The 18,749-nt window shown below is 44.6% G+C and overlaps 1 protein-coding gene across 14 annotated transcripts in view; it reads left to right on the forward strand.

Moving 5' to 3' along the window:
* The window catches only part of fbrsl1 (fibrosin-like 1), a 369,210-nt gene that overhangs the window by 338,994 nt on the left and 11,467 nt on the right, over positions 1-18,749 (forward strand). For 13 of the 14 annotated variants that reach the window (XM_084359201.1, XM_084359200.1, XM_084359206.1 and 10 more), the window contains 3 exons: positions 12,220-12,637; positions 13,403-13,662; positions 15,749-15,999. In XM_084359201.1, coding sequence (XP_084215327.1) covers positions 12,220-12,637; positions 13,403-13,662; positions 15,749-15,999 — 929 coding nt within the window. Of the gene's footprint in view, positions 1-12,219; positions 12,638-13,402; positions 13,663-15,431; positions 15,593-15,748; positions 16,000-18,749 lie in introns of all 14 variants that reach the window. The other variant, XM_084359203.1, reaches the window with a different exon arrangement.

Below are 18,749 nucleotides of genomic sequence, written 5' to 3' on the forward strand. Positions count from 1 at the left end.
CTTTAGATGTTTTAAACCGAAACTCTTACATATTGCACCTTTGAATAAGATTTAAACTTTGTGCGACCCCGACCTTTGCATGCCCATGATTCCCCTCACCAATCACACCATCAGCACGTGTGATTTTTTTACTGTGGCTTTGACCCAGAGGTGACAGTCATGCCCGAGCTGACATTTCTATTTGTGCACCCATCAATTGCAAGCACACAGCAGGGAGAAGGCATTCTCAAGGCTAATACCAGTTAATAGGTTTACTGTATTTAAGACAAAAGCTTAAGATATTAGTTGATATGATGAGTTTTTTGGCTAAGCTCAATGAGCGAAGGATTCCAGAGAAAAGATGAATCACAAAATGACTTGATGCAAAGAAATCCCATCGACAGCAAATCTGCATGCTGAGCCCAACCCCTCTTACTGTGGTTTAGTTCACTAACTGCCTCACTACAAACCTTGGTCTTAGCCATGTGTAGGGAGCAGATGTGTCAGCAGTGAGTGAGGAAATCAATGGCTTTAAGGCAGATAAGCTGCATCCCCTGCAGTTGGCTTGCCCAATAGTGAAACACAGGTTAATTCCCATCTCGACAGGGAGGAATCATTGGTTAAAATGTATGTAGGCTCCTTGTGTTTCTTGTTTTTTTTTTTAGAGGGGATAAAGGGAAGAATTTAGAAAGGATAACTCTAGAGAGCAGTAGCTCTCATCACATCTTCTGTCTAATCTTAATCCTCCTCCTCCTCCAATGGAGACACAGCCAGCTGCAGTGTGGAAGGCATTTTCATTGTTTACTTAGGAGAATACATGACCGGCGTCTTATCACTACTGTCAGGCCTGAAATGTAAAGCGTGTCGCCTGTGATCACTTGCAGGTTTTCTTGTTTTTAATCCTTTCTTCCAAGCTGCAGTCACTCTGCCAACGAGAGTGGGTTTTTCCTCCGCCCTGCATTTGTATGAAGATCCCAGTTCCCCGCTATGTGCGTTTTAAGCTCATCTGTGTCGAGCAGTTCAGAGCCAATGTTGTTTGCAGATGAGGCTGTAACGCTCATTGACAAAGCCAGATGGTAGGCGATTGTGGCCAAACACGACGCTTGGATAATGTACAATCACTGGCAAGGGGACAGTCATCAGCCTAGATGGATATTACAAACATGCTTGTAATGGATTGGACATTTTGGGAAGCGGTTCACACAGGCTTATAAAGATGGGAAAACCATCGCCAGGAACAGAGCGGATGTAAAATGCTTCAGATTCCTTGACGGACAAGGACATTCGTGCATTAGAAGGATGTGCCAGAGAGGATTGTGGGGAGAGAGGAGATGAACCCAGGAAACAAGATCCCAAATCAAACAGTAATATCAGCCTGCCATATAAAGTAGTTTCCAAGTATTTCGAGATGGGTGGTCTTCTTCTACTGTTTGTTCAGTATTTCTAGGCTTCATACCTTTCCAGTGGTAGCATTTTAGCATCCATGTTTCTGTCAGTGGCTTATCAGAGCCAGACTGTCTAGAAGCTATACCACAGGTTTGGATGAATACAGTGCGTTTGTTAGAGGGGTTGGTTTGGAGAGGTTTGCGTCTGAGCCCAGCTTTTAGCCTTGAACTCAACACATGGTGAAAGCAGTAACCCGACACACTGCTGAGAAAGGGCCTGTGTTTGGTCCTGTGTTTCACAGGGCTTGAGTGCCATTAATCGTCCCAGTGTTCATTAACAGACAGGCGGTAATTCGCTGAGACACAGGGGCCTCCATTTTGGCCATTTCAGGGAAGGTTTAAAAAAAAAAAGGACGTGCACAGTGTGGTCTCTTCCAATATTCAAGCGGTCATCTGTTTGGCTGTTGTTTTTGGCTACTGGTGAATTCCCTGCACTGGGCCCTGGTGGTGGGGCCTCTAATGGCCTCTGACTGACTGTAATACCCCATTCAGCCGAGCATGGGCTCTAACCTCCCCGGCTGTTGGGTTAGTGCTGCTGTGTTGAGGGGTGAGCAGCAGGACTGGGATTTCACTGCTGTTTACTTTGGGACGGAGGGAGGGAAGTGGCTCCAGTGCCACATGACCCATACAGAACTCTGTACAGAGCAGTATCAGCAGTATCAACCAGGGGTAGACTGATATGAAACAAAAAGACATGTTTTGTGCAGCGTTGCTTGTTGCTCGAAACATAGCTTTGGTGTGTAAATAAGTGGATATTGGCGCCATCTTTTAGTTTCATGTTTTTCTTTGTTTGGATGTGCATATACATTCCTGTCATTGCAAAGGTAAACCGATATACGGTCTTGCTGGTAGCTGTCTTTTGTTAAGATATTTTTTCTGCCTCTGTATGATGCACTTTGATTATATACAGTGTAAAAATGATTGTAGTAATCTTTTGCAAGAAACCCGTAACCTAAATTGAGTAGCACTGTTCCAGTACCAACGGCGTTGAGGATGGTAAAACGTGTTTTCTTACACCTAGAAAGTTGGCCAGGGCACCTCTGCAGAACTACAGTGCCTCATTATAATGCTGTTTTGTCACACATTTGACCTTTAACAAAGAGTTGCAGCTTCCGCAGTTGGATACTACACTTTGCCCAATTGTGATTTTGATAATATTTAGATTAATAGTGCAGAAAGTGATTTGTGTAACTTCAAGCACAACCGTAGCATAACATCATACAGTGTTAGTAGTATACAGTTGTTGAAATATATATTTTTAACACATTTACCAGATTGGTTCTCTGTATCGGCCAGTATGCAACATGTAGGTACTGTATCAGGAAGAAAAAAAAATATTGGAACGTCTCTTAAATTTAGGCATTTTGACAATATCAATGCACTTTATCATTAACATTACTATTGCTACTACAAGTGGGGTCAGTTTTAGTGTTCAAAAATATGTCTAAGCTTTTTTTTATTTACTGAACATATTGGCACAGATTAATCAAAGCCAGTTGTCTTTGATTCAAAACTATCAGCATCTGTATCGGCCAGCAGAAGACCGCATCTGTTGAAGCCTAACAGTGAGAAATTACATCAGAAATTGTGGCTCCCTGTGTTTTTGGAAAAGATCTATATACAGCTATCGCTATCACTAATGATACAGGTATTGACTCATCATCTGTTAAGTGCGGCGCAAGTGCTGAAGTGCCCTGGGCTCCCTATCAGCTGCGGTACACTGTATTAGTGTGCTGGGCTGGTGTAGCACTGACCTAATCCTGGTAGCAGGTGCTACTGGAGCCAAGGTAGAGTGGACATGTTTTTCAGGGAGGATGAGCCATCTGGGTCTTGATACTTTATGGTGCTTAAAACACACTCTCAAGTGTGACACTCCCAGCACTTACCTTTTAGCTGCACACAATAATCTAAGCGCTGGCTGCTAAAGGGAGAGAGGAGGCTTTCAGGAGAATTTACAGGGTTTGATGTGGTGTGGAGCCTCCACTTCGACACGGATTCATGAAACAGTCAGACACACTTAGCGGTTTGATTTTGATTCCTCTAACTCTTTCGGTGTTGTTTTGTCATCTGCAGGCTGAAATATGTCGAGCAGAAAGAAAAGTGTGTTTGTTTTGTTTTGTTTCTGCTTTTTTTTTTGCTTTTGTGCCAGCCTGCCTTGCTCGACACTTTTGTGGGGCCGTGTGTTGTTTTGTTTTGTCTTGTTTTTTTTTTTCTGGTGTAGTCTGTTTCATCTCACGAGCGATTTGGCTCGTTTCGGAGTCCAATTTCGCTCCTGTTTCACTGTGCATCCCCCTCTCCTCACAGACATACTCACATTCACACATTTCCCCAAACTGACACGCCGCCTTCACACTCCAAACAAATCAATTCTTCGCTTGGCACGCCACAGTGAAATGCGGCAGCTCATCGCAGCCCTGAAAACGTGCAGGCTGTTGTTAATGTTCCTTGTCCACTTTGGCTGGAGGAGGGCAGACCCAGATTCTCCTACCTCTGTCTGTGTGTGTGTGTGTGTGTGTTGCTGGGGCTTAGAGGAGATGGGGGGGACTCAGTGGTGGGTTTAGGTTAGCAGCAGCCCCACAGGTCAGGATCCGGGCCTTGTCTCCATTAGTTTACCTGACACAACTTCCTGCCCTCTGCTCCCTCTCCTCTCTCCTCTGCCTTATTAACTAGCCTCTCTCCCCTCTTTCTCCCCCAGTCTGGGTCACTTTATCCTTCTTTCTCTGTCATGCTTTCTTTCTCTAATCAAGAATGATGAATGGGGTGCAAGAAAGGACGGCAAATGTTTGCAAACCTGATACACCCTCCGATTGTCAGTCCTTTTCCTGTGGTGGTGGAGAACATGGTGGTCGGGAGAGGGAGGGGTTCGAGTTTGAGGAGGCTTTTGTGTGTGTTTGTCTTGCTAAGCTCTGTATGAAAGCTATTTCAAACATCTCCACCTCGACCCGCTAAGTGTGTCATCAGCCTTGACATGTAATTCATCCACCATCCCCATCCCCCAGACTGGAGAGAGACTTTTTTAAAGTCTACTTTCAGTTATATCGTAAGCTCCGACTACTGCAGAAAAAAGGGCTTGTAACTCGTAAGAACACAGCTCTTTTGGCATGTAGCCATTAGCGGGGAGAAATGGCAGCTCTAGTCTAGTCTTCAACAGCTGCTGGGTCTCCATCTGTAAGCCTAATTACCCAGCAGCACCCCAGGAGCAGCTCAGCAGCAGGATCCTCCTATAGAAGAGGCATTGATTACATCAGTGTGTCTATACGGCGTGTTCCCTTGGGGGGCCCGCAGAGATGTGAAACTTAAGCGCAAGCACTTTAATGCACACTGGGGTACTATCTTTAGACAAATAGTCCACTAAGATCTCACCCCATTCCACCCACCTTCCCTGTGAGGGAAATTTCACATATATTCTCAATCTAGAATCAGAGATACTCTATAATTTGCTACAGAGTGTGTAAAAGGGTCAAAGTAGATTTTTAGTGGCCAAACATGTTTTTGATAAGCTTGCATGTATAGTGAAGGTCAATAAATCCATTAATTGTCTTGATCAACATTGATTTGGATAATAATTTGTCAGACAAACATTTGCTGGCTCCAGGCTCTTAAATGTGAGGATTTGCTGTTTTATATAATTGTAAATTGAATATGTTTGGTTTTTGGACCGGACTCTTCGAAATCTTTCTCATGGGCACATGATGGCCACCTTGTAAGAAAGTTGACTTTTGAGTCTCATTCCCCACGCATCAAATACTGACACGTTGGGATCGTAGGTCGGGTCAGTCGCCATCCCAAACTGTCAGTATTTGACGAGTTGTGAACGAGACTCAAAAATCTACTTTCTTACAAATTGAACCTTTACCAATTTAATCAATAATGATAACTAGAACAACTCTGAAAGTGGCAAAGACAACCGTTGGTCGCATCTACCGACAACACAGGTTAATTAATTTATTCAGTCTATAATGGAGACATTACAGCAGATAAAAATGGTGCCAGGCTGCCATCCTGTCTGGATCGCCAATCAGCCTTCTTTTTCCCAGGAGATTTCGTGCCCGGTGGCAGACAGAAATTGCGGAGCGAGGTTTATAAGGAACCAATCGAAACACAGACGGATGGTGTCATTATTCTGCTGCCATTACATTGTGCAAGCAACATTTATTTTATAATGACATGGTCTGTTAAAGCAGAAAACTTGTCTATTGCCAGTTAAATCCCTAATAGTGAGCGTTTACAAAGCGGATCTGAAAAGTTTATTTCTATTGTATTATTGACTGAATGTATGTGTGTGTGTGTGTATATATATATATATATATATATATATATACACATATATAAATATATACACATATATAAATATATACACATATATAAGTTTATTATTTGTTGGCCCTGTGACATGTACTGTACTGAACCATCAGCTATGATCAGCATAGTGAAGCTCTGCAGCCCTGGCCTGTAGTAACACGATGCTTCAACATGGGAACATGACAAGATGAAGAAATGTGGTGGTTGATTGACCATCTATCTCTCTGGCAGTTGCTGATAACAAGATCTTTGTTTTTAACCGGTGCCTGCTGTAGAACCACCACTTGGAAAAGCTAGCAGCCTCAGCATTCCTGGCTGTCAGATGGTTTTATTTGACATAATGAAAAAAGCTGCAGTATTTGCATGGAACAGGTGAGCAGCTCAGGCAACTTCTTAATCTAAGCCGCAGCTTATGATCCAGACAAACCGTATCTGCAAAACACTTAAGGAAATATGATATGCCGACAAAGATTCCACCCCTTTCATGGCAGTGCATAACAACGGCTGCATATGTCAAAACAGTGAATGAGGTATGGCGAACGGTTAGGAGCTGTCAGCCTCCAATTGTTGCTTTGCTTTCTGAGTGGGGAGTGAAAATGGAGATGGAGGAGGAGGAGAAGAAAAACATGCAGGCTCTTTCAGCCCACTGTCATGCCACTTAGGATTTGTTGAAGGATTTTCACCCAGCCATTTCCCTTCCATTGAGAAGTAATCAGCACAACACTGAAAGATAATATTATATCCACTTAGAGGCATGTGGGCTTCATGCATGTTCATACATGAAATGAGGCTGGAAAGCAATGCCTCTGTTTACATTGTTGAACACTCACTCCCCCCATTTCTGCTTGGACTTGAAGCTTCCTGGCTAAAGCTCCCTGTCTTTGTGTCTCTTACATCTTCCTCCCTCTCTCTTTCTCTCCTGCTTCCTGTCCTTCCTTTCTCCGTGGATTGTGAGCCAGTTGGTGGGGTAATAGAGGATGCTTTCCTGTGGGGCACCAAAGTGATGCTGTTCAGGCGTTATGCGAGCTTAAGTAAAGCTGACACGCTGCTCAAGAACTACAGCCCACACTGCGCTCTACGGCAGCCCGTGGAGAGACTCTGAAAAGGTCTTAAAGGTATGAGAGACACAGGGAGGCTGCCACTGTCCTCCCACCACTGTGCTGTGATGTGGGAAGCAGGAGTTAAGTCCTTTATTAGAAGTGGCAGCCGTTGTCTCCAGTCACCTCGATAATTGCAGCACCACGTCCACTGGCGTAATCAATTGAGACAGCTGCCGCTGTGGCGTTCAAGTCCATCAGGCAGGCGTGTCATGCTAATTAATGAAATGATAAGGCTAGTGCTTGCAGCATTGCACAAATAACTCCTGAAGGCTTCCCTTCTTTTCAACACAAAATTCATTCTTAAAGTTCAGATAGCTCCTCCCTCTCCCTGCCTGTTGGCTGTCTGTCCGCAGCAGCCTCAGGGCAAGAGCGGTCACCAGGGGTGGTGATGGGTCAGTGACAGCGAAAGGGGTCAAATTCCATGCTGGCAGGGTGGGCCGTGTCAGAGGAGCCATTAGACTTGAGCTTTTCTGTTGAAAGTTCCAAGATGTCCAGCGTTTTATTTAGGAGGGCTCAGTGGCACTGACCTTAGATGACCCAGCTGTGTTCATAAGAAGCTGAGACTGATGGCAGTCCCAAAGCACATGAGCTCTGCTGGAAACAGCTCTGCAGGGGGATGAGTCCTCATGGAGATTCAGTGACAAACAGGGAAGTGTAGAGGCGTCTCTGCAGCACAATACACCCAGGAGTTAATTAAGGGTTAACATTGTTTTTTGAAGCACTGCTAAACTGTATAAGAGAATTTGGATAGTCAACATTTAGACCCTGTCTGTCTCCCTCTCCTTTCTTTCCGATTTGAGGATGTGCTCCACGTCCCATCCTCAACACTGGCATATGTGCCACGAGAGGTGAATGGCATATGTGTCCTGCACCATATGGCTGCTGTTTGAATTGGGATCCGATATGCGCAGGAAAAACTGATTCATCCGGCAGCTTGAGCTGCCAGCTCTCTGAAATGAACATTAGGTTCTCAATTTATGCCTGGGCTTTGACTGTAAACGTGTTACAGCTTAACACCCATCCCCATTCTGCTGCCATCCACTCCTTTTGTCAGCTGCAACGAAGAGACAGAGACAAATAATTGAAACGTGCCAGCTGTCGCCACTCTTTAGCTATCTTGGCCAGCTTCCTCCTCGTCCACTCCCCCATTAACATCTCTGAGTGATTTGCGAAAACGTCGCCTTGGCTCCCCTCGTTACCAGCTTGGAGATGCTCGAGGCAGATTAAATAGTGTGAGGGAAAGCAAGCCGTTGCAAATTTCTCCTATGATTTTATTATTAGCACAATGATTCAACACTGCTCAGCCCTTCTGTTCCTCTCATACAAAATGATTTTGTTGAAATCGCCCCACCTTTTTTTTATGACTGAATACCTCACGGCAATGAAGTGTTGATTGGCAAGACTGCGGTTTCCTGCCTTCTGCCAGTATCTGTTATAGCCATCTTCCACAGTCACTCACTCGTGAGCTAAGCCTTGGCTCTGTGCAGATTGCTTGTCTAGAGAGGTACAAAAACCAAATCATTGTGAGCTCAACCGTCAAGAGCAGCAGAATATTCTGTCAACCAGAGCCAGCGGGAGACAGATCAAGGCAGCGTATATTCTCACATACCTTCTGCATCCTCCAACGTCTTTCAGCCGGTATGCCGCTTTATTTAAATATCTGTCTGTTCCTGTCCTTATTTTATCAGTGCCCTGACTGTTTACGCATTGGCAATGCCATGAAGGGAGTGAACCACCATGTTTGCCTAGTAAATGAGAACACCCAGTGGCCTTAAGCTTCTTTTAGCCCCCGACCCCCCTTGTCGCAGGGCGAATTTGCATAGCCTCGTATCTAATCTGAAAAGGCTTTTTGCATACAGGTTATATTTCCCTGGCTGTTGTATGTGCTGGCATCGTGTCAGCAGTGAGCAGGTAATTTATGTAACACACTTATTTGCATTCACAGCATTAGTCTGCTGAGGGTTTTAGTTGGAAGCCGAATCAGAATATTCTCTAGGGCCCTCGTCGTTCATGAGGTCGTTGGGTCCATTTGCAGGTAGCCAGGTGTGTGTTTAAGATAAAGTGGTTTGAAGTGAATGCTTTTTTAAAGGCTACAGTTTTTAAGTCAAAGCATTTCGGAGCAAAAGTATGCAGTGCAGTCCTTCAGGGCTTCAGGACATGCCATGTGTCAACAGACCATGCTTTAGAGGGATATCCTGATCACAGCGAGGAGCCACCTTACCCTTTATTCAGTCTTTTGTCCTGTTTCTTGGAACAACCAACCCATCCTAGTCCAGCTCCGGGCCAAGCCATTCCAGACTGGTCCAAGCCATTTCAAACTGAGCCATCTGGCTGCGTAAAAGCCACATAGGAGCAGATCGGTGCCAGCTCTCCAGATGTTCCACAGGGGCAAACAGGGTCACAAGTGAAGGATATCGGAGGCAGGAACAGCTGTGTAGCGACAGTGTGTTCACCCCAGACTCCCCGCTGGACACATCAGTCATGACCAGCCAATCCTAGTGGGCTGTTGTCTGTCTGCTACCTTTGTCCCTGTTACCCTCTTCTCTCCACCCCCTCAACCACCAACCCCATATCACTTCAAACCCAGGCACGTGCACGCAGGGCAAGGCCCAATTCCCCTGAGTAAGCAGGGCCACGGGAGCTATAAAAAGATCAATACTGGGATGAGATGTCATCTGGTGAGCAGACCTGCCAACACCCCCCTGGGGAATGTCCCTGTCCCCCTGGTGCACTAACCCAGCTAACAGGAGAGGTGTGGGAGGGGGTTACCCCCCACCACCGGGCTGCCCTCCAACCTGCCTGACTCACTCACACCATCTGCTCAGGTTTGCGGGACAGGGCTTCAGGACAACACAGTTTTTGTACACACACTCGCATGGCATTTGTTTCACATGACTGCCTGTGGCTTGCCTACTGTTTCCCTCAGTGTGTGATTGCAGGGAAAGTGTGTTCCATGTCCCGAGGAGAAGAAGAACAAAACAGTGCCGAATTTGGCAGTTTGTTGAAATGCTTGACAGTTGTGTAGTTTTGCGGCGAGGGGACGGCGTTTGTTGAAAAACAGCAGTGATTTTCCTACATATAGCCCTTAGGTGACGTGTGTCAGAGAGAAAGTCCTGTCATCTTGTTATCACTGCGTGTTAGTTTACACTTAAAATGGCTGCTGCTGAAACACTTAGAAAAATGTGAATAATAATCTAGTAGGTAAGTGTATCACTGTGTTCACTATGCTGGACAGCCTGCTGGCTGCTAAAGAAGCTGCAGTTTAAAGGACTAGCGCACAATAACTCTGTATTTATACATACATAACAAGTCCACTTCCTAACATGATGCCAGCAGTTCTGGAGCAAAGGATTATTTGGAATGATATTATGTTTTTGCTTTCTCTCTGAATATCTGGCTTTGTTTCCCTCTTCACTATAATGAAGATGTTGGTGCTGCCGTGTTTGTGTGTGCTTATGCAGTATGCGCACAGTGAAAACTTTTTTTTTTTTTTTGTCCATCCTTCTGTTCCATTCATGCATGTATGATGTGTGTGTGTCTGTGCATAAGTGTCCTAGCTGGCAGAGTGATTTTAATGAGCGATGGGCTGGTCTGAGCTGATACCTCCCTGCCTCCATTAGAGCCCATTAGAATCATCATTAAGATAACCCGGCGCTCGCTGTGGCCCTGGCTTCCCAGCATTAGTATTAGAAACCCCTCTCCATCTTCTAGTGGTCGTAGCGAGACTTCCCTCAGTATCACTTGCCTCGCATTGTGTCTGGGAGAACAGGTTGCCACGGCAACATCACCCAGCGGCGACATTTCGACTGTGGATATTTGCCTCTTCTTCGCCCGTTTGTCTGTCTGTGCCTGTCTCTCTGTCTCCTGCCTTCAGTCTTCCTCTTTCTCTTCCGCTCGCAGGAACGAGAGCCTGACAGTTTAATCCAAATCCCAGACCCCTATAAACCGGGAGGTCTATATATACGCCTGGACCCCGGAATTCATTAGAAAATCGTGACACCTTAGCCAGCCCCAGTTCTCCCATAAAATGCAAAGAGCGAGGGAGGGGGAGCTCAGCAAATAAAAAAATAAAAGCTCTGCCCTGCCTTTTTATTGGTCTTTTTATGGGTGTTAGGATCCTTGAAAGATTAAGCAGGCTGTTAATAGGGACTGGATATTCCATTAGTGGGCTGCATGTCGAGTTCTCACTGGCTTGACAGCAGCTCCCAGCTCTTCTCATTTTTTTGTTACCGTCGAGAGTGCCCATGGAGCTTTTTTAATTGAGGCACTAGTAAGCCTTCTGACTGAAGTACTGCTGCATCAGAGCTGTAGATTAGAGCCGCTTAGAGAGCCTCATCTCCACCAGGCTGTCTTCTCTCTTCCTCTGTCTCTATCTTTCTCCGTCCGTGTGCGAACACTGTCTTTCTCTGATTTTTTTTTTCCTATGCATGTGATGTTCCCGTGCTTAAAATGAATTCCACCACTTTAATGAGCTGAGAAGCTATCGGCGTGTTTTAGCTATTGTAGCCGCAGCACTACCGTCTCCTCGAACTCAGTTTCTTTGTGGCCCATTTTGCTTTTCTTTTAATTCTGAGAGAAGTAGGAGATCGCCAAATGTCTTTTCTTTTTCATTAAGATTCATAAGTGCTTTGAGTTTCTTTGTATGTGAAAGGTGTCGAGATGCTGCGTTTTTCCGCCACTTTCGTTTTCCTGCTACAACAGCATATAATTACAGTCGTTAAATTGCAACAGCCGGTTTCAAGTATGAAAAGTCGCCGTTCAGTGGAATGCTGATTTATAAAAGCTTCTTGTCTGTTGAAAAGACCCCTGATGAATGGTAAAGACAAAGTGGTCGAGTTCAGAGTGCTTTGCTGTGGTTTCCCAGATCTCCTGAAAGATCAGGAAGGGAGGATAGAAAGGCGCGGTGGCAGAGAGGCCAAGATAAGGGGCCACGATCTCCCTTCACAGCACAATTGAAACATAATTATTTCATGCCAGATTGTGTGCTCAGCAAAGCCCTGAATAGGGGCCGACATTTAACTTTAATTAGCTCTGATTTATTCATACTGACTGGATTGCGGGAAGAAATTGGATCATCTGATTATAGTCAAGCATGAAAATGACCTGATTAAACACTTAATGGAACCTAGGGAGAGGGAAACAAGAGGAACCTTGGGCAGAAGACACTGGGACAACATCATAAAGGAGGAAAGGGAGCTATGTTTAACTTATCAGTCATCATGTAAGCTCCTCTGTAAAAACTATCTGTGTATGGTTATTATCTGATTTTGGCATCAGGTGCTTTTGAACTAAATCAGGAAATGGCTTGATATCTGAGATGGCCGAATTTCTATCGATTAACTATTTTAGATGTGAATGTTCTTCTTACATTTTGCTTTTTCTTTCCTTCTCAGGTGTGCCAACGAATGAGAGTCCCGAGTCCAAGACTTGTAGCTCAGCCAAAGTATCAGGGCTTCAGCGCAGCCAGGAGCAGAGCAATAGTGAGGTGCCCTTCACGCCTCCCGTGCCCAGCCCCACCCCGGCTTCGGCGCCTACGGGCTCCCCTGCCCCCGCTGCAGCGGCGGCCCCCCTTGAGCCCCCTAGATCGCGCCTCCCAACCCCGCCTCCTCTCAGTGTCAAGAAGGAACAGCATCCTCCACCCCCTGTCCCTACCCCTCCCCTGTTGAGGGCGCCGCCCCACCCTCAGCCCCACCCTCCTCACCCACACTCCCACCAGGAGCCCCGCATTCTTCCGCCCCCACAGCATCACGCACGGCCGGTTATCAGCCACCAAGTGCATCATCCTCTGTACAGCAGCCTCCACGACATCAGGTGGGTTGTTACATACTGTAGGCATGTTTGGTGACAGGTGCATGAATGTATAAGAAAGTGTAAAACCAGCCAACAAAAAACACACACTACTGATTGTACTCGTATTGTAACTGTAACACACTGACGTTGTGTTATTATGTCTATGTAAGACCACTAGAAATCTTTTTGCCAATAAGGGATCAGAAAATGTGTATTCAGAGAGCTTTGTGTTTCACCTTTTGTACCTAATCACCGTGTTACACTACAAACGCTTCCACTTTCCTTTAATATGTTCCAGCCATTGCCAGTCTAGTGGAGAGAGTAATAATAAAAAAATACTGCCGCCATTTCCAAATTAATATAATGAACAAGATACTGTGCAATACTTCATTCGACTGTTTCATGTAAATATTGATTTTCCGCCACACAAACTCGCAATAAGCAGCTGTCAGATTTACTGTTTTCATTTAGCTACACTCTGGTACATAAAGCACATTCACCTCATCCTCTCGGAGTCTGCTCCCACCTTTTTTTATTTCAGTGTGCTGGAAATTCATTCCTTTGTTGTCAAATTAAAGTGCCAAACATATTATCAGTATCATCTAGAAACAAAGCGATCACATATATACAGTAAATGAATACATGTACACACATAAAGAAGCTGCATAAGGTAGTAGTATTTTCCCAGTCTGACTGAACACTGTTAAATGATTAAAATAGACCATGTGTTCATTTACATTATTATATTATCTTTTAATGGAGAATTGTTTCTTGTTGTCTCTTCAGCCACAGAAGCAGTCCAGTGGGTCTTCCCAAACAGCACTTGCCCCCATCCCCTCACCACCACCTCAGCGGGCTGCCGTCCTCGGCCCCCGCCTTGCCTCTATCCATAGCTAATCTCTCTACCTCGCACTATTCCTCCCTACGGAGCCCGGCCCATCGCCATTCGGCCATGTTCGCAACCCCAGCCACACTGCCGCCGCCACCGACCTTACCGACCAACAGTTTAGTGGTGCCAGGGCACCCCGCCGGCACCCCCTACCCAGGTAAAGACGCGCATCTCACACGCTTGATGGTAGCTTCAGTGGAAACACAAACTCTGAGGATATATGGTAGCTTTAGAAGGCTTTTAGTGTCTTTTTTTGATTTAGTTAGTAAGTTATTAAGTTATGTAGTTAACACATTTTTGACAAAATTCATGCAGGTATTTATTGCATTTTTTTTAGCTAGTTCATTTAGTATTGTATAAGTAAATTATACATATATTTACATGTATAATCTGTGACCAATTATTGACCTGGCTGATTATCCGAACAGATCCGAATTTTTTGGATCAGTTTTCTTTTTTAATCCTATCGTCAATAGAATAGATTATTTTTAAACTGTGCTACTTTGTCTCTGATGCAGCATGCAGTCTGCAAAGTTACGAGCAACCTAAGTTATTTGACAAATGTAGTGGAGTTAAAAAGTACAATATTTGCCTTTAAAATGAGGGTAGTAAAGTGGAAGTATACAGTAGCAGAAAATGGATATACTCAAGTGCAAACACCTCAAAATTGTACTCAAGTACAGTACTGGAATAAAGGTGCCTAGTTACATTACACTTAGCAAACAGTAACATATTTGAATATTGATGTGTAACAGTATGAATGTGTAATGTATAATTTGTCACCTAATATCACAAAATATGTGATATGCATGTACACTAGTCAAGTGTATATATGATTGGCTGATCTGGTAAGTGCTCATTTATTCCATTTTTCGTTTACTTATTTATCCTTCGGTACTGCACAGTACAGTATATCCAAGCATTTATTTAAGTGTATCTCTAATGATGCTTTCCATCATTTTTTCATTGCTTAATGTCTGTAGGTTTATATCCTCCTTTACGTGTTAAATGAGCAGAACAGAAACGATTGTTACACCGATGCACTTAACTGTTAAAGGAAAACATTTTGGTAAACGATGATGAAAAGATCCCAGTCTTTTAAGAGTCAGTTTTAAAGTGCCTATGCATAGTGAAAAGTAAATGAACATATTGCATCAATCTGAAAAGCACCGTATGTAGCAGGAGATTCTAAAGATAGTAGTAAGACAGTAAAGAGCTCTTTCCTAAAATGTCAGCATAGTCCTTTATTGTTCTGACTGCAAATATCAGGAATGCAGTCCTGTTAGTTCAGCAGCTACAGATACCACAAATAACCTCATCGGTAATTTGAAACACAAGCAAATCACCGTGGTGCAGCTCAGGCTGGAAATAAATCTGATTTAATTTTAAAAAGCAACAGTATGCTGCCTCTCCCTCAAGTCACATGCTTTAATGTTAGGTCTTATTTTCACTGGTGGAGAACATCATGCATCAATTTCGAAGATGGACTGTATTTATAGTAGCTTCGATTTTAAAAGAGTGATGAGGTCACAGTACAAGGGCTTGGATGAGCCACTGGAAAATGTCAGCTAACAACTGGACAGCCATCACAGCTGGAGACATCTTCAGCGCACTGAAAGCAGCACTTTAACAGTCACATGTTGAAAAACTGGGCACTCAGTCGGCAATCTGATGCAACCTCAACAACCAGAATTATGTTTTCTCCTGCCAACAACATGTGATTTGTAACGATTTGATAATATGTTCAACGATTTAATCAAAACAAGCAATTTTCATGCTGCAGTCGAAGGAAACAAATGTCTCCAGCGATGATGGGTGTCTCCAAAATATGTAATAAATATGCCAGTTGTGCATTGACTTTCTAATAGAGGGCAAGAGTGTGTGTGTTTTCTGCTGGGATGACTCTTGGTTCTCTCTTGTCTTTAGATACCAGCCTGTTGATATCATTCAACCAACCAATCATGTATTGCCAGCCTCATTCGGGGATTCTGATTGGCACATTGTCACAGGCAACTCTCTTACCACCACCAATGAGTCCCCACGTAGAAAACCCTCACAGCATGAGCTGGAGAAACAGAGAATGCCAGGTGACTATCTTTCTTCTCTTCTCCTTGTTGTGAAGACTGACTGGGCGTCCGTGCCTTTTTTTTCTTGTGTCCCCCCCATTCCCTCTCCCCGCCCCTTTTTTTTCTTTCTTTTGTTTTTTTTTTTTTTTTGGTTTTCCTCGCTCTCCTTTCTTACAGAGCATGACCTCCTGAGGCAGGAGCTGAACAACCGCTTCCTGGTTCAGAGTTCAGAGCGGGGGCGGGGGCCGTCCGCCTCGCCGCTGGCCCCCGTGTCGCTCCTGAGGGCCGAGTTTCACCAACACCAGCACATGCACCAGCACCAACACACCCACCAGCACACCTTCACGCCCTTCCCCGCCAGTCTGCCCCCGGCCGCCATCCTCACCCCACCCACCGCACCCCCCATGGTGCGTACCCAAGCCAGAAATGTGAGGATAAGTAACAAAAAGATCCCGTAACTTCCCACCCACCCACCTGTCACCCCTCCCGATCTCCTCTTAAATCAGCTCCTCCCTTTTTTTTTCTTTACCCCAAAATACACCAAATCCCGTAGCCGTAGGAACCCTTCCCTTCGAAAAATATGACACTGATTCAGTTTGAGTTTTGCTCTTTGATTTCTGCTGCTGAAGTCTGATGAGACGTGGGAGCATCACATCTGTTCCAGTATAATAAGGACGAATGCTGGCTGCCACCCCCCTTTGCACACACACAAACACACACACACACCAGATCGACTACTAGTTTATCCAGACACATGCTAGTCGCTGCTCAGGTCGGTCGAGCCCGACTAAGTATACTTTGTTCATCTATAGTGAAATTGTTTATAAAACTGTACATCCATGATATGCATCACATTTCATAGGCCATCTCTGGACTGCCTGTCAAACAGGTCACCAAATTTAATTTAGATTATTCACCTTCTTAACTTTGACATAGATTCTGCTGTTCAGCATTTGCTCAGGATCAAAAGGGGGATTTGCTTGTCAGACTTTTCAATTGTTTGCATATGGATATGTTTAAATGGTTTTTAATGTTTTCATTTGCCTGTTCAACAAAGAGCGACAAAGGCGCCATCAAACAGATCTCTCTGTGTGTGTGTGAGTGTGTGTATAAATAGGTTTCTCCAGATGTGTATATTTGTGTACTAGTTTCCTGCAATGTGTGTGTATGTGCACAACTCGACGCCGAACATACTTGCCAATGAGAGTTTTAAGGTCTTGCAGTCGGTCAAATGACTTCACTGCGCATGAAGGGGGAATGACATCACTGCACAACAGTCTTGATAATGTTTGTAATTGCTTCCGTGCTTTGACTGCCATCAAGTCTGTAGAGGGGGGTGGGGGGGGGGGGTCCACTCTCAGATTAGCACAGAGGAATAAAAGGTTATGACTATTCATCCATCATTTCCAGTGCACAGCAGTCTCCGACAGTCGATTGAGACATTTTTAGCTATTTGGCATTAGTCTCATAGATCTGATCCAGTCGTGTCATGACCTCTGATTAAGAGCTTGTGCTCCCATTAAGGCCGTGCTCCAAGATTATCCCCATCCTGTACATTAGAAATCAAAGCTCTGGTATTTATGGCACGGCCCCAGATAAGAATAGAGACCGTGCCGTTATCTGGTCTGCTGTTCATTCCCGACATGGTAGGAATTATATACAGTACACAGGCTGTCTTTGAAGATGAAAAGAGGCGATTTTCCTCATCTCGCTAATGCCGGCATTATGTAGCCCATAATGTGCATACCCCCAGCTCTTGTTGGGTCGTTACAATGGAATGTGAGACTGCCATTAATGTCTTCTGCTGTTTTTTTTGTCCTTTTAATTGAAACTGTGTTGTTACTTAACTTATGCCTTTTACCCTCCCTCCCTCCCCTCAGTAACAATGATGTTTTTCCTCTCTTTGGTGCTTGCCTGGAGAGGCAGGAGTAATGATGATGTTGTGGTTGTTTTTACTGTATTGTCATGAAAAAGGCAAACCAAGTGTGGCCAAGTCGTGCAGCCTATCTCTCTCTCTCTCTCTCTCTCTCTCTCTCTCTCTCTCTCTCTCTCTCTCTCTCTCCAGACACACCATGTCATTTCAGCTATGTAACAGTACTTGGCTAATGGCTGTAATTAATGAAATTATGAAGCCTCTATTTTTGTTTATTGTTCAACACCCTCAAGCAGCTGGCTTGCCAAATGGCAGCACTGGGTGTCTTTCCTGCCCCGCCCCCTTGCCCCCTCATGTCTTTGGACAAGGAATATCCTTAATTGTTATAAGATGAATTATTACGCTTTAATTAGCCAAAGCTGTTTACTATAAAACTGTGACAGGCACCATAAATTACAAGGGCAGGAGTTTTTGTTTTTTCCTTTTTCTTCCCAATTTTTTTTTTTTTTTTTTTTTACAAGGCCGTAAAGCGGCCGCATTCCCTCTCCTGGTGTCAGACATTAAACAGGCCGTGCCGTCAGAAATGCAGAGGAGCTGTTTAATGAGCTCGGAAGCTGGCTCGCCGTTTCCTCTCAGTAGGCTGTCTGTCTTTGATTTGGGCCCATTATCGCCCACAAACAAGGCCGCCAACACCATTGCTGCCGCTGTGGCCATTTTGCATGCAGATGTGAAAGGCCCCGCTTCACCAGACGGCCCCTGACCTAAACAGTGTCTCCGCCGGCTGCCTAGCCCAACCCATACCCACTCCCCCTTCAGCCACCCGTGTCGCTGCACACGCGCACACAGAAACATTGATTCATACCCACTCATTTTCCTGTTTTATGTAAACCCAAAACGCCTGCCAAGAGAGCTTTTTGAAAACACTCGCAAAAAGTACCTGCAAATGGTTTGTGTATTTGCGGAATAGGAATAAGTTACTGTCACTTGTAATTAGCCTGTTTCAAAATAGAGAGCCAGTATTGGCTTGCGAACAGACATACAAAGTCCCCATTCATACACTCAGCAGCGTTTTCCCTCTGCTCCCTCTCAGCTTACTGACTGGATTCCCATGTGTTCAAGACATGATCAGAGGCATTTTTTTCTACAACAATGTAGTTTTTCTAAGGAAAATTCCAGTTGAGGTACTTCTGGTAAGCACAAGATAGACCACAGAAAAGGTTTTCCTCACATCGATTCAGCCTGTCAAAGTTATATCATGCTAAGATGTCCTGATTTAGCCCCTATCATTGCAGATGTCATCTACTT

Source organism: Pagrus pagrus, assembly GCF_965226575.1.
Source record: "Pagrus pagrus genome assembly, chromosome: 8".
NCBI lineage: Eukaryota > Metazoa > Chordata > Actinopteri > Spariformes > Sparidae > Pagrus > Pagrus pagrus.